Here is a 16,066-nt window from a genome sequence, read left to right as displayed (position 1 = left end):
ATAAGTTGGTATTCGTATTCAGCGACCTCGAAAACATACCATTCGATATATTGCATGTCCAGATTCGTTTTTCAAATATATGATTCAGTTGTGTGTTACTTGAAAAACCAAGCATCCCCCACCAACCCCTTGGGAGGGATGAAGACCAATCAATGGTGGTATGACTAATAGTTGGGTGAGTAGACTTTGTAAAAAAAATTCGAGCGAAAACGAATGATATTAAGTGGTAACTTTGATCAATTTATTGGACTGACTTTTTTTCAAACACCTACTCTTTCCCCCCCTCCTTTTTTCAGACATATTACGGGTACCAAGTCGTTCTATCGTTTCAAAATCGCAAAAGAGTGCAACCCAAACGATATAGAATTTTCGCGATATTCCCTCGAAAGGGGACCAGACCTAATGATAATTTCAAAAGTTTTAGACAAGATACGGTTCAACTTTACCATAAATGATAACATCCTATAACAGTCGCTGAAGTAAAAATACCATTTTTAGATCAAAAATAAAACTTATTTCACGCAGAAAAACTTCATTAACCTTGATTAAGGAGACAGGTAGGTATGCAAGGTACCTATGCAATAGTCTATTCCACGAATCACGTAATTCAATTATTAATTAACGCATCGAAAGCTGTTAAAAATGAACTTGAAATGCAAATAATAATCACAGCAAGCCTCTCTGGACGAATCGTACTAAAAAAAAAATACATGTTATTATAACTGTATGTCTGTTTACCAATTTAGCAACCAAGTCTATTAAAAATGTTAAACGTAGGTACGGTCCATGTACTGTTTTAAATAGGTATCAAGTAAATGAATTTTGACAAACCATTCGAGCTGAAAATTTCTTTGTCCATTTTATCAAACATTTTCTTTCAAAAAATTCAGATTACGTACCTATTTTAATCCTAGGTGGAGGCCAGATCAAAAAACAATTCGAGTCATTTCGAAATACCCCGATAAACTCGAACTTTACAATCAAAATAAACCAATAGATAACACAATACAGTTCCGAAAAACATTATCAACGTTAAATTGCCCATTTCAAAGCGATTAAAATTTTTTTTCTCTAATATTAATCGGTAATGACCCTAGAATTAAATATCAACACACGTTCGAAGTAATCATCTAATTATCACGTCAGTCTAAACAACTCGACACAACTACCGAGTAATAATTTGTACCTAATTAAAAAACGAAGCAGCTTATTCATTAAAACAGATAATCAAACCAGACCTTGAATGTACGACTTATTGTACAGTTACTCCAAAATATGTTAAACGATAAACGCGGATAGATATGTAGAAAATTCGTAGGAAAATTCAAAACATCGCATCGAGTCACACAAGTAGTGCTAACTGGTTTCAGGTGTGACTATTCGTTCGCGGTTGATCGGTGGTGAATCAAAATGATAATCGTGTATACGGTAATCGTGATAATTCTGTTCGTACTTTTTTATAAAATTAAAAACAAAAGAGCACACGAACTACTTAAACAGTTTCCTTGCTATCCAACCTATCCTCTGATTGGCAATGCGTACATGTTGCATCGTTTGAATGATGGTACAACTTCGAAATAATTTTTTTTGTCATTTTTTGTAGTGAAATTTTCTTCCAACTTTACTCTTTTGATAGGTTTACTGCTGAGTTTGGAAAGATTACTAGCACCGTATGATCGATTGCTATTCTGGTTAGGTCCAGTGCCCGCCTTGATTCTGAAGAAATACGACGATATTATGGTAAGGAATTTTGAAATTTTCAAAATCAATTGGAATTTTCACGAATGATGTGAACAAATATCTAAAACGTTCAAATTTAATAATCGTTACATTTGTTCCAATATTACAAAACAGAAACGAATTCAACAAATGTTTTTTCGAGAATGTGATTTTTTAAATATTGAAGATCAGGAGATGTCCAAGTTGGTTCTCCTTCTGTAGAAATTTAAAGATGCGGCCAGACAACCCCCCCCCCTTTCATTATAAAAATGTTGGCAAAAAATTGAGAAACTTTGAAATAGTTGGACAAAATTTGTGTGTAAATTGGAAAAATCAAAGAATTACCGAAAACCAGTTGTTTTATTTGAAAGTTTCCAACATGAAGTCTCTTCATTGGAGTGAAACCCGCGCCAAAAAGCCAAATTTCTCCTAAAATACCAAAAAAGCCCCATTTTTCGTCAAAAATTCGTAGACAGTTTCTAATTTTTGCCAACAAGGTGTTGTGAACAAAATTCTAAAAACTTTTAGCAGGACGTTTCTCAAATGCTTTACAACTCTTGGAAGAGAGGGGGAAAGGGGGAGGAGAATGATGTCAATACACTTCCCTTGAATTTTCACTTATCATCGCGACGCCACTGTATTTTAATCCGATAGAAAATTGGAGTTTTCAATGCAGGTAGGTAAGTATTTTTTTTTCAAAATTCGGAAAAAATTCATCAGGTCCTTAATCCCTGGAAAACTTGTGTTTCTCATTTGGAGACTATCAATGTCAGGTAAATATAAGGAATCTGACCACTCTTGTCTGCAATGTGACACTACCAATTCTAGATTTTTTCGGAGGTGTGGTCAAGTACCTTTTTTTCAGTTCTTGATGTTTGAAAATTAAATTCAAAACCAGAAGAGAACATTTTATTGCCGAGAAAAGCAAAGGGGAAAAATGTTAATGAAAATTTACAATTTGAGAGGTACCTACCAAAACATTGGTTTTGGATAGATTTAAATAAAATTTCGCAATTGATTCTTGATTCGTGGTGCATCGTAAAATTTTCCACTTTTTGCAAGTCTTATTATTCGCGCCGTTTTTTTAGCGAATTTTAGACGATTTTTTGCAACTTCTAAGACCTTGTCAACATCCTGAAGTTTTCAAACATTAAAAAACAAAAATTGCATTGTGTTCTTCAAAAATAACTCATTTGCTAGGTTGGAGAATTTTTTCACTTGAAAATTTTTGGTATTTTTTCATCTGCTTAAGACTATTTCTACACAATTTTTTTGCATCAGTCAGGTGGAAAAAACAACATTTTTTTTTTAAATTTCACAAAAAAAAAGGAAATAAATCGGAAAATTTAAAGCCTGATTGAAAAAAATCAGGACTTCTTGACAAAACTGTTAAAAAGCAGGACAATTGTAGAATTCACAAGACTGTTGAACATTTGAACAACCTATCAAATTGATTAAAAGTAGATACGAGTATGTACCAAAAAAAAAATTGGTTTCTCGCATCAAAAATAATGTTGCATCACTCCTAAAGAATCACTTATTTTCAAAAGCTTTTGCCCTCGCTTACGTTAGCTCGGACTTTCACTCCTATTTTTGGAAATACATAGTACATTACATACATATAATAATTTCCTGAAACTATTGCTAAAATTTAAATTCACAACATATTCATTCAAAATAATGCTATTTAGCGTTTCCAATCATACATTTTTTCACATGAGAAATTTTGAAAGCATAACCAATCAATAGAAAAATTATCGGTTTTGAAATTTTGGGGGGGGGGGTCAGGGTGTCTAACAACATTTCAAAATAAAAAAGTAGGACTTAAGTAGGACTTTTAGCAGGACTTCCAGCAAGTCATTTTTCGGACACTTATGGAATTTTTAAGGGGAAGGGGGGGGGGAGAATAAAAATTCACATTCAAGTTTTTGGCCAAATTTTTGTAAAGAAATGTTTGCTTTTCTTGTCTTCTAACACCTTATGATTTTATTTAAACAAGTAGGCAAACGCCATAAAATATAATGTTTCAATTCAATTTTTCGTTTGATTTTCTCCTTATCAATTTTAAAAATTGATGAACATCACATCATGTTCGCTTAAAATCAAATTTAACCAGAATTCTTTAATTTTAATTGTAAATATTTCATATCAAGTACTATTTGCTTCAACATTTTAAAATTCGAATGTTATTTTTTGTTGAAAACGGGAAATGTAAAAAGAAAATCAAATGGGCCCGAGCGAAGCGAGGGCAAAAGCTTTCGAAAATTAGTTTTCTAGGAGGCATAAAAACGATAGAATTCGAATGATATTATTTTTTGGAAAATCCAAAATAAAAAAAAAAGCAAACAGCCTCGAAAGAAGCAAGGGCAAAAAATGATTTTCGAGAGATATAAAAAACGATGATGTTTGAGTAACGAGTTACTTATAAAAAGTTCGTCATTTTGTTTCAAAATATTGAAATTCGAATAATGATTTTTTTTTTTTTGTTGAAAAATCCAAGATTGACAAAGTAAAGCGAACGGGCTTGAGCGAAGCGAGGGCAAAAGCTCTCAGAAATCAGTATTCCGAGAGGCATAAAAACGATGGTATTTGAATGCAAAAATTCAATCATGTTTTAAGAAGTGAAAACAAAAAGTTTCTTTATGGAGGGAAGAGTTTATTTTTCTGATTCAAACTTTGAACATTTCTTGAATTAGAACAATAAGTTTTTTATGTGGGAAAAGAAGAGAAAATAGCCCGAGCGAAGCGAGGGCAAAAACTCTCAAAAATGTGCAATTCGAAATCTAAAAAAGTCAACAAATGAGCCCTCAAAATTCTGGAAAAAAGGGGAAAAATTGAAAGTTTTAAAAGACCTAATTGAAAAAAAGTAGAACTTCTGCATAAAATTGTTGAAAAGTAGGACTTTAGTAGGACCAAAAGGACTTTTGAAAAAAAGTAGGACTTTAGTAGGACTAATAGGACCAGTAGGACCTATTAGACACCCTGGGTGTGTTTATAATTACAAGATTAAAATTATTCAACATTTTTGTTTCTTATTTCCCTTCTAAAATTTGTTCAAACCACATTTGACCAACTGACAGGAAAAATCTGTATTTTTTTTTTAGAGGAGCGGGGGAATCTGAGGTAAAAATGTTGGAAAACCATGCGAAAAAAGTTCAGTCTCGCCACTCCTCTTCAATGGATTACTACTGAATGTTTTTTTTTTGATTTAACAAAAAAAAAAACAGAAATTTTTTGGTCTTAGATTTTAGGTTCTTTCTCTTCAATTGCATTGCTCTGGGAACAAACTTTGGAGAAAGAGAGGTATCCCCAGCTTCTCCAGCTCTTCCATTTCAAAAAATCACACTAATGGATAAAATTATGAATTTTGATAAATTATTTCGCCTTTTGAGGCATCCTTATTTTCTAAACCAGCTCACTGGTTCGGAATGTGTTGGTCTCTAAACATCACAATCATAAAAATAAAACCCAGAATGTTTAGAACCATTTCTTAATTTTTATTATCGCTTCAGTAATATTGTTCTCGCTTTTCACAGACTGTATTAAATCAGACCCAGGACCGTGACACGATGAATCTTCTGGAGGAATGGATCGGAGTAGGCATATTAAATGCTAAATGTAGGTAAAATAATCTTCTATTATACGGTCATAAACTCAATCAGTTTTGTTCGTTCGAGTAAATACTAACAATGTAATTTTCAGTTGACGACTGGAAAAAATCGAGAAAAATGCTATCGCCGGCTTTTAGTTCGGAGATGCTCGTAAGATATGCGGATGTATTCCATGAAAAAGCTTCCATTTTGGTTGATGAACTGAAAGGACCCGCAGACCGAGGAGAAATCGTAAATGCTTGGGATTATGTTATGAATACGAATCTTGAAACTGTCTTAGGTATGAATCATTTATTTACTTTTCCCCTCCTATATCCATTCACCAAATGCAGCACTTTTTTTTACATATTTTTTCCATAGTCATAATATTTTTTTTTCAAAACTGCTTTGTCTATTTTCAGCCAATACACTCGGTACTTCGATTGAAAAAACAGGAAAGGATGCAAAAAATTACTGTAGTGTCCTACACAAGTACGATACCTCGATCAGAAAGCTACACATTGAAATTTTTTCATATTTTCACTTACGTAACTTTCAGGACTTTTCAAAATCTAACCACAAGAGTGATATCACCTTGGTTACATCCTGGATTCATTTATAAAATCTATTTAAAATTAATCGGCCAGATGAACACGATCAAGATTTTGAATGATTTGCCCGAAGAAGTAAATATTCAATATTATTCTAGAATAACTAAGTATTTTTTTCTCCCAAAAAAATAGCACGTGACATTTTCAGCAAGGATTTATCGTTGATTCGGATTTTTCAGGCAATAGAAGAGAAATTAAATAATGTTCGGAACACTAAAAAAGCGCAAGAATACGTAGGTAAATAAATAATTCACGAGAGTATTTCTATAGATATGATGATTTTTTTCGTATTCTCACGCGATTCCCCAATTTCTCCGGTGTTACAGACGATTCACCCAACTCGATCATTGATTTACTCATCGAAAAGAGCGCGAAAGAAACCAGTTTCACTAAAACGCGTATAAGAGATGAAGCAGTACAATTAATTCTAGTGGTGAGTTTCCCGATCGCTAATTTCAACGCATTACTAGACTACCTATTTATATATTTCCAAACATGAATTTTTCATAATGTTGAACGATGGTTATTTTCACCACAGGGATCCGAAACAACAGCTCTAAACGTTTGTTTTACACTACTTGCGTTGGCTATACACCAAGATATACAAGTACGGTGAATTATTCAACTCGACATCAGCCAAAAATTACCTAACAAGCTTCCTCCATGGACAGTTGGACACGTGTAAATTTACCTTGAATTTGATTACAGCAAAAAGTATACGAAGAAATTGTACAGGTGATGCCAGAAAAGGACACTTTGGACACAGATGATTGCATCAATCAGCTGAAATATTTAGAACAATGCGTCAAAGAGACTTCTAGAATATATAGTCAATCAGTTTTGGTCATTCGACGTACTCACAAAGATTGCACGTTGAAAGGTAAAAAATCAAGATGGAAAATACATGTACAAATAGGCTACTACAGTGCAAAAAAATCCGTCACTTTGGAAATACCTCAGAGAAGCCCTCTTTGTGTTTATCTGAAAATAAAAATGAGCCCTTTCTTCCCTCCCACCACCATAAAACTTCAATTTCAGCAAATAATTTGGAAAGATGACTATGAAAATACTCCAACTAGGTGAGTGTTGAGGTATTCAAACAAAAGAAATATAATATTTCAAAATTTGAAAGAATATAATCAAATTAGGGCTTCATAAAATTTCAAAAATTAAAAAAAAATTAAAAATTAGATAAATTATGAGTAGATTAGGTACTTTCTTTTGAATAGGTAATTAAAGGTGTAAAATCGTTTCAAAGGGTCTTCTTGATTTGATTTTCTTCTTGTTTAACACACAGATAACAAAATCATACCGAAGAATACGTTAGTTGCAGCAGCTATTCATTTCTCCCATTTCGACCCCGAATTGTATAAAAATCCATCAGTCTACGATCCCGAACACTTCAACGATGAAGCAGTTGCTAAGCGTCCAAAAGGCAGCGAACTAGTTTTCGGATATGGTCCAAGAATATGTATAGGTAAGCATGATTTTCGAGCTTATAAGATCGAGGTCTTCTTCAACTGGCACAAACAATTGGAACAAATCAACTAATCCAATAAGAAGAACATTCGATCCCATTTTTTTAGACTTACAAGTTCATTTTAAAATTTAATCAGGCAGAAATTGTCATTTTACGTCGATTCTTCGGGGTGACATAATTGAATTTGATTAAGTGACTGAAGGAGAACAATTTTGGAAAGAGCATACAAAGAGAAATTTTTTTCCAATTTTGGTTCATCCTCAAACTTGAAAAAGCTTTTATTTGATTAACATTATTTTTCAAAACTGTCTAGGACCTTTGATCCTGAAAAATAAAGGGCTTAGTTCGAAAAAGTTACCAAATATTAACAAAAAGAAAGTTGAATAAAAATTTTAAAATGAAACTAAGTAGATTTGAAACTTGGAAAATTTTAGCCAAATGCAGGAAATTATGAGTGAGCGAAAAAGCAGTTTTTTCCTCAGATGTGAAACTACCTATTTCGCAATTTTTTGGTAAATATGCGAGATTTGAGCAGTTTTTGAAAAATCCAGGATGTCTATTGTCTATTCATGGTCTACTAAACTGAAAAATGAAAAATAATGACCTTTCGATTACTTTTAAATGACCAAGTTTTCACAATTTCAAAGTTGATGGCGCTGAAATTCCATCGATTTTCATTTTTTTTCATAATTTGAGTATTTTTGCTCAATTTTTACATCGTTTTATCAATTTTTAGTCAGTTTTGTTACAATTGTGTCATCGATTTATGGCACAATATTTTCTGCATTTGTGGTAATTGCGTTGAATTTTCGAAACAAAAAGAATGTCTTTCAATGACTCTGATGACCTGGTAGAGATCGTGAAAATACGCAAATGGAATTTTTTGGGTTGTTCTGCAAATAAGTGAGCATTTTTAAAAATTTCTAAAAAAATATTCAACTTAAGCAAATTTTTAAAAAAGGTGTTTTAGGAATTTTAGGCGAAAAACGTCACTTTTTGGCAATTTTTACAAAAGGAGAAACTTTTGATACTTTTGGCGAAAATATTCAACTTCAGTAATAATTTTTTTTTTAAAAAAAGGGGAGTTTCAAAAATTGTTGGCAAAAAACGAAAGCAAAATATCTAACAAATAAAAATGAGACTTTTGGGTAGAAATAGAAAGTTTTTGTAGGTAACTGTCAAGTTATATAAACGGGAAACTTTTCAGAAATTTTCCAAAAAGCAAAAATTTCAGCCAAATTTTGACAAAAAGCGAGACGTACTATTGACAATTTTAGCAAAAACTGGACTTTCTGGAAATTTTCGTCAAGAAAATGAAAGTTTTTTGTGAGATTTTTCGTTAAAAAGCGAGATGAAAAAATGGGAAAAAAATAGAATATTTTTGTTTCTTCTTTGATGTTCGTCTTGATTTTCTTTAGCTTTTTTTTCACGCAATGGAGCATTTTTCGAGCAAAGTATTATTTTTTCATTACTAAACGTCACTAATTCTATTCTGACGTTACACCAATTTGTTCGTGCCACCTGAGGAAGTGTCATTGTTTCCAGCCCAAAATCTCTTTTTTTCTTTTTAAATGCTAAAATATTAATTTTTATTTCAAATTACAGGAGCCAAATACTCGATTATATCGTCCAAGATGCAACTCGCTCACATCATTCGAAACTATCACCTATCAACCAATATAAAAGAAATCACCAAAAATGATCTGAACGCTGATTTGTGCCTTCGAAGTAAAATAGGATATCCTATCAAATTTACCAGCAGACAGAAAGCAAAATAAATAATTATTTATAAAAATATGTTCATTCTGTGATATTTTGTAAATCATATAATAAACTTCCAATAGTTGCCTTCTCGCTATTCAAAGGATGCAGCTGAAAAGAAAAAAGGACAAATACGAGTGAAAGTTTACAACACAATTTACATTTTTTCATCATTTCATGATAACATTTTAGTTCGAGAAAACTTTTCAAATACGTATACTTTATAAAACACCATAATATGATTGGGCTGCACAATCATACTGAATAACTATAACTACACGATTGTTGCGAAAACTGAGTAGGTATTTTCATTCAAGTTATGTTCAATTGCATTTATGCCAAAGATATTTACAAAAAAATACTCGTAGGTACTAGGTACTTAATCATTACTCTAGAAATAGGAAACGACATTTCAAGACGTGAATATAATTTTCACGTCAGTCTAAACAACTCGAAATAAGTAACCACATTTGTTGTAGTAGTAAATATTTGTACAATCATAACAGACCTTGAATACCTATACCACTGCAGCGAACTATGCTCTTAGATACAGATGTTTTAAATATTCTCAATGCATATGTTCCAATGAATCAATGAGATATTCAAACGTGGTGTGGCAGTGAAAAAACTCATCCCATGGGAGTACATGATGTAGCTTTGTGTGACGTTGGTGTTGATTGGGTCACAGAGTACTTGAAAAGTGCAGGAGTTGGTGATATTTCTTGCCACATGGTTTGTGTGATTTCGACTGGATATTTCAAAAATTCATATTTGTTTGAAGGAGTGAGTAGATAAGTAGAAGTACGTATAGCTTTGTTATGAAGCAGATTTTTTTTTTTTGAATTTTACGTTTACTCCAAATTTTATTCTGGAATTTCAAGAAATGCTCAAAATGGGCATTTTTTAATTTCGATTTTCAAAATAGATTTTCGATGTAGGAACACCTACGAAAATTTTCCGAAGAAGTTATTCATCATAAAATATTGAATGTCTATTAAGAAAAAAAATGTCAAAGCCAAAATCCAAAATTTTGTGAAAAAATTAAAAATGATTAATTTCAGCACAAATGTTATGACAATATTTTTGGTAAAAAATGTGAAGATTGACAATGTGGATTTTATTTGAAAAATTTGGAAATTGAGTTTCAAGGGTGCTCCATGAAAAATATCATTTTTTGTAATAATGAAATTTTATAAATTTCCAAAAATGTTCACAGAAAGCTGAGATATAAAAGTTCAAAGAATCTATGATGTGAAAGCTCACTCACTGAGGTCAATGAAAACTACACATAAATATCACTTCCACATTTGTAATTATTGTAACATAACAACTTGCGCAGAACATCATCTTTTTCTCTCAAAATTTTGGATTTTGGCTTCAAAAATTTTCGACGTAACGTATTATTCAAAATTTTCTGATTTTCGTGTTGCTATTACCTAGATAAACTTATCGAAAAATTTTTGTATCCCTACGTCGAAAATTTATTTTGGAAATCAGAATAGAAAATACGTCCATTTTGAGGATTTCCTCAAATTCCAAAATTAAATTTCAAGTTAATCTCAATAAAAACAAAATTAAAAAATCAGATTCAAGTATACAGTAAGCACAGATATTAAAGCAACGTTGCAAAAAATTTGTTATCAAAGTTCTGTGTGAAGTTTAAATCAAGTGTAATTCTCATACTGGATAACAGAGGGCACTGAAAACTCTTTTCACTACACGATTTCTACTGCAGATGTCGTAGTGTGGGTATCTTTCAACTTGGCTCATTTCATTCAACAATCACGATAGGTACTCAACAACGTAAAAAATAAAACACTCACCAAAAAAAAAAAAAACTTGACAATTTTTTCAGTAAAATAGAAAATCCTAAACGTACTTCTAAACTTTTTTTAATCGACATCGCATACCTACCTTTCACAATTCGCACCCTTTACGCTTCTTTTTTCGCCACATTTCCATACGAATGGCACAATAGACGTGTGAAAAAGCCCTCAACGAAACCCGGCGCAAAAAATATTTCCCAAACTATAAATTCTAATAAACGACTACCCAGGCTAAGAGGTTAAAATTTCGCGAATTAACAAAAGTTAATCTGAAAAGGCCACGTTACTGTGTGTGTGCTTGGCATTCAAAAACACACCGTGTTAACCATCCAACTCGGGCTGATTTCCGTCCAATTGACCCTAATTAGTGTCGCACCTGTTGTACATGACTTCACAACCCATATAGCATGCTTCATTCTCGATTATCATCTTTTTCCAAACATAACGTGTATTCTCATCTGAGAAAAAAAAATTAAACGGGGAAGTCCCTCGATATGTAAATTTTCACCAGGACGATTCTATTTATGACGATGAGACGCGTCTGCTGGGCAATTACTTATATTACGAGTATAAAATGGTTAACATTTCCTTACAGCAACTGTTCGTGCCATTATCACACCGCTTAACTTTAACAATTTAATTTGGCTGATTGAGTAAAGCTTTAAGTTGTTTGATGAAATATGGAATGTGAAAAGTTTTCCATACAAATTCATCCCTTAGATTACCACCGCCTTAACGTACGTCTTCTCCATTTACATAAACTGTTTACATAATCGCTTTGCGTTCTATACAGTTGGGTCATTTTAGTGATCTGGATTACTTGCCATGTCTTGTGTAATAGCTATCTATTCTCCGCGTTATAGTTTTGTTTATCGTTTTCCTTCCAGTTGTGTGGGGGTCAAAAAACACGACAAATTGAGCGTGAAACTGAATCGAGTCTGGTTCTAATATAAATGATAATTTACTAATATGTACAATACATCGAATCTTATTTTGTGTGTATCCCCAGACAGGGGTAGTGCTCTGAAAATTACATTATAGAAGACGTAAGCATAATATTGCTAAAAATGGATTGAGATACAAACAATAACGTGGCTCGTTCAATAATCTCATATTTCAATATGTTTGTGTCATTCGAATTTTGCAAAAATCTCTGAAAATTACCACAAAAAAATCATAAGGCTCACGAACCTCCTTGTTGAGAAAAGAAAAATTCCTTTCAAAATTTCTTCTACTTTTAATATGTAGGTATAAATTGATGTATGTGTGAGTGAGTGAGTGAATAGAAGAGGGGTATGACAATTATTGCTGAGTGTGCTTTGTTTTATCCTATTCGTTGAGACATCGTTTTTTCTTTATGAGGCAGCATAGTTTTTTTTTTTAGCACAGCCTCAATGATACGTTCAGTCCGATAGATGTATCAAAAGGTGATCAATTATTGTGAAAATTTACAAAAATTAAATGCTAATTATTGTTTATTAATTGGTAATTGCTAATTAATAAGATAATGTATCCAAAGCTGACGGCAATCCAACAACATCCAATGTTTCAGATTTAGATGATTACTTGACTCGAAAGCGTAAGATGGGTAAGTCACCCCATTTAAAGCGGAATTAAACTAAAAATCCCCTTATTTTGCCCCTATTTTCGGGTTTTTCCATCTTAAAAGGAGTGGGGATGACCTAGGAATCTAAAATTTGGATATGTTGATCACAGATAGGGTACTGTCCGATGGTATGATTTTGGACCCTTTTCATCCATTTGGGGCCATGTTTTGCCCCTCCAAAAAAATGACCTTTCTGTAATTTTCAACTTTGACCCTACCCACTCTAGAGGTCAACTCTAGCTCTCAAAAGAATCCCATTCCCCAAGTTTGACTTCATTTTATCAATTAGAACAGGTTACAAGTCCCAAATCATAAAATGTAAAATTATTGAAATCCGATCACTTTGAGGGATCGTAGCGCCACCCCCTTGAGGCTAGGGGGTTGGTCGATAGCTCATTTGATAGGTATTGGGGAGGAGATGAAATGATCACTGGGCTCATTTTACTCAAAATTCAATATTTCAGGAGTTATTGATGAAAAACTGATTTTGGGGGGCTTTGATCCACTGTGGGGGGGTTAGCTCGTGGGGTAGGGGCGCGGACTTTTAGTATGTTGTTCAGCACACCACCCTAGACAATATTCACTAAAAAAACCTTTGTTTGTAATTATGTTTGGGTCAAATTGCATATTGACTGCGCTAATTTTTCGATACCTAATTTAAATTGTTCTTCAAGTACAATGGCTTTTTGAATTCGCGAAACGTTAAAAAGCAGAATACGAAAAGTCAAGGTCTTTTTTTTGGACCTACTCGTGTAATGCAGCTACTGCTAAGTTGTAGGCTCAAAAAATCATATCCATGGCATAAAGAAGCTCGTTGCACGCCTACCTATTTACTCAAATATTTCAAAGAAAAAAAATGTTTTTTTATGAATTTTTGAGGGTATGAGAGCTAAAAATTGCAGCATTATGATTTACAAGATTTTTGTGAAAGATGAAAAGCGAACAATAACAAAAAGTAGAAATTTCGCTAGAAATTAAAACATTTTAGCAGTAAGTAATGTTTTTTAGTCACTTTAGAATAATATTCAAACTAAAAATTGAGTTACGTTTGGGGAGCTTCACCTCCTAAATGAATGATCATTTCATCCATAGCATCATCACATTTTGGGGTCATTTTTTATATATGAATTTTCCATCTAACAACGTAGGTAATCAAATAATTTATGTACGTAGGTACTTCCAAAGTGAGGAATAATTATAATTAATTTCATTATTTCCTTTCTTATCAGATCTGAAGACGACGACAACGACCTTTAAATATGTATGATCATTTGTTGTTGTTTTTCGGTAAGTTTTCTTTTTTTTTACTTTTTTAAAATTATTATTTTTTAAACATTTTTATGTTTTGTATTTTTTTAAAAATAAGAATTTTTTTCATAGTTTTATATTTTCTGTATTTTTTAAAATAAAAATACTTATTATGAAGAGTACTTACATGGAAAGAACTAGACAATCACTTCGAAATATGCAACAAAAAAATGATGTCATGAGTTAGAACAAAACGTTTCAGAAATGAATTTTTTTGCGAAAATTTTCGAAAATTAAACGTCAAAAATAAGCTGAAGATTCGAAGTAAGAATTTGATAAACCGCAAAGACTAACGAAGTGACGATGGAACCTCTTAAAATGTTCGCTTACAATTTGAATATGACCATGATTTATTTTTGGAAAGAATGTGGTCTGAAAACACATCAACTGAATGGTCAGTTGTTGAAATCAACGAAGGGCCTCGCAGCTCATCAAGTATTAGCTCTTATAGTCGGAGCTTTTCACCTTCCAGCCAGTTCCAGCTCCTCTCCTTCCCGCTCATCTCGAAGTTCATGCTCCTCCTAGTTTTTCAAAACTACAAGTAATTTTCTTTAATCTGTATTTTTGTTATTGTGTGATTTTTTTTATCTATCTATGTTATAAAAGGAAATTGTGTTTTTTTTTGGCTGAGCATCACGCGTTTCCCAGCAAACCGATTTTACTGAAAATTGCACATTCGGTTCATTTGTATCTGAACCAGATTCATCAAATTTTCTGCTGAAATTTGCACCTGCTTTAAAATGATTTTTATTATTGAATTTATTCTCCTCAAAATCTTCCGATTTTTGGTGTAACTTTATTTTTAAAATAAGTCATTGAAAATTCTTCATTGTTTAAATGAAATTTCATTATGAGACATTTTAAAATCACGCGAAAAAGCGCTTAAAAATGAAACGCCCTATTCAATTTTTGCTTATGCAACACTGGACTCAGCCAAACGCGTTTCACGACGACGTGCGAATTGATACTTACCAAATGGGCCACAGTGGTAACTGTACTATGCAAACCTGCATGAAACGCACATGTATATCTCTCTCTTTCTCTATTGCGTGTAGTCTCTCACTATTTCTCTCTCTCTCTAGCACATAGTATGAAATACCACCTGTCTTAAAATTACGATCATCGGCGCTCTTTATCAGTTCTTTTACATTATATTTTGTGCTGATTTGCAGATTCCAGGAATTGAAACCTCGACAGACTGACGGTAATGTTCGTTTGTAATTAAACGAAAAACCAACCGAAATTCAGTACCTTATCGCTATATTCTTTTCATCGAGCAGAATGACCAAAATTAATAAATGAATCACCATTCATTTCATAATTTGATCCGAAGAAAGTCGTTTTAAGTTTGGTGTACTTGAACGTTTTTGAAACAATTTATCGAGTTATTGTGCAATTATAGTAGGTACATATGTTCGTTTCGGTGATCAATTATGGGTAATATACTTAGTATTCTACTCAAACATCGTGTAACCGTGTCACTACCTCCCCTAAGGAGGCACCATATAAATTTTTCACCACCGATGGAAAGATTGGAAGCCAAACCGCAAGTCTTTGCTTATCGAAGAGAAAACATGGAATATTTTATCCTGGTAGAGGTGCCTCGTGACGCACCACCTAGAAACTTCACTCAAGGTGCACACAATGCCCATCCTGCAAGCTTCAGAGGAATACTTCCGAGACGAGAATATTTAAAATATGTTCATATGAAACATGGGATACAATACGATTCCGTTGTTGGAGAAATGTGCCGAATCCCAAACGGAACTAGAATCGCTAGATCAGGAGTATCAAAAAGAGGCCGTGTTTTAGAAATCCGAATACCTGAAAACCATCGAACTATCAGTGAGTTAATGTTCGAAATGTGTTCGGATATGGATACATTTGCGAATCATTCGTGTTTTAATTTCGTACGCATATTTATCGCTATACTAAGCATACTTATTTTGTCCTCCATATTGAATCGACTAATGTAAGTAGATTTTTCTTATTTTATTGCTTTGACGAAAAACTTTTTCATTATTTGATAAGTTCTTTTTTGAAATTCCTTTTTTTTTCTTTTTTTTTTTGGTTTTATGGTAACTCATTTTTCACAATTTTTTATGTACATTTTATGTCAAATTATTTAACTACGGTTTTGAAATTTATTTTCACGAATCTTTTAT

The 16,066-nt window shown here is 32.7% G+C and overlaps 1 protein-coding gene across 2 annotated transcripts; it reads left to right on the top strand.

Moving 5' to 3' along the window:
• The first annotated feature begins 1,249 nt into the window (after positions 1–1,249).
• On the top strand, positions 1,250–9,246 carry LOC135846831 (cytochrome P450 4c21-like). Of its 2 annotated transcripts, none has more exons than XM_065366129.1 (12): positions 1,250–1,564; positions 1,637–1,740; positions 5,256–5,337; positions 5,422–5,610; positions 5,732–5,801; positions 5,869–5,995; positions 6,073–6,157; positions 6,247–6,353; positions 6,459–6,527; positions 6,629–6,800; positions 7,218–7,397; positions 9,006–9,246. In XM_065366129.1, the coding sequence occupies exons 1-12, from the start codon at positions 1,411–1,413 to the stop codon at positions 9,176–9,178; spliced, it is 1,512 nt and encodes a 503-aa protein (XP_065222201.1). In that variant the 5' UTR covers positions 1,250–1,410; the 3' UTR covers positions 9,179–9,246. The 2 variants fall into 2 exon arrangements, with proteins under 2 accessions (XP_065222201.1, XP_065222202.1); XM_065366130.1 differs by having other exon boundaries at positions 1,251–1,564; positions 6,100–6,157.
• The last annotated feature ends 6,820 nt before the right edge of the window (positions 9,247–16,066 follow it).

Source organism: Planococcus citri, chromosome 5 (genome assembly GCF_950023065.1).
Source record: "Planococcus citri chromosome 5, ihPlaCitr1.1, whole genome shotgun sequence".
NCBI classification, from domain to species: Eukaryota; Metazoa; Arthropoda; class Insecta; order Hemiptera; family Pseudococcidae; genus Planococcus; species Planococcus citri.
The sequence above is the reverse complement of the archived record's forward strand: the minus strand, read 5'-3'. Positions and strand labels throughout refer to the sequence as shown.

Bases quoted from the DNA above. Each gene is read 5' to 3' on its own strand.
- LOC135846831 (XM_065366129.1), top strand. From the start codon at position 1,411: ATGATAATCGTGTATACGGTAATCGTGATAATTCTGTTCGTACTTTTT. The intron at 5,802-5,868 runs GTACGATACCTC...CGTAACTTTCAG, and splicing joins TACTGTAGTGTCCTACACAA to GACTTTTCAAAATCTAACCA. The intron at 6,528-6,628 runs GTACGGTGAATT...ATTTGATTACAG, and splicing joins CTATACACCAAGATATACAA to CAAAAAGTATACGAAGAAAT.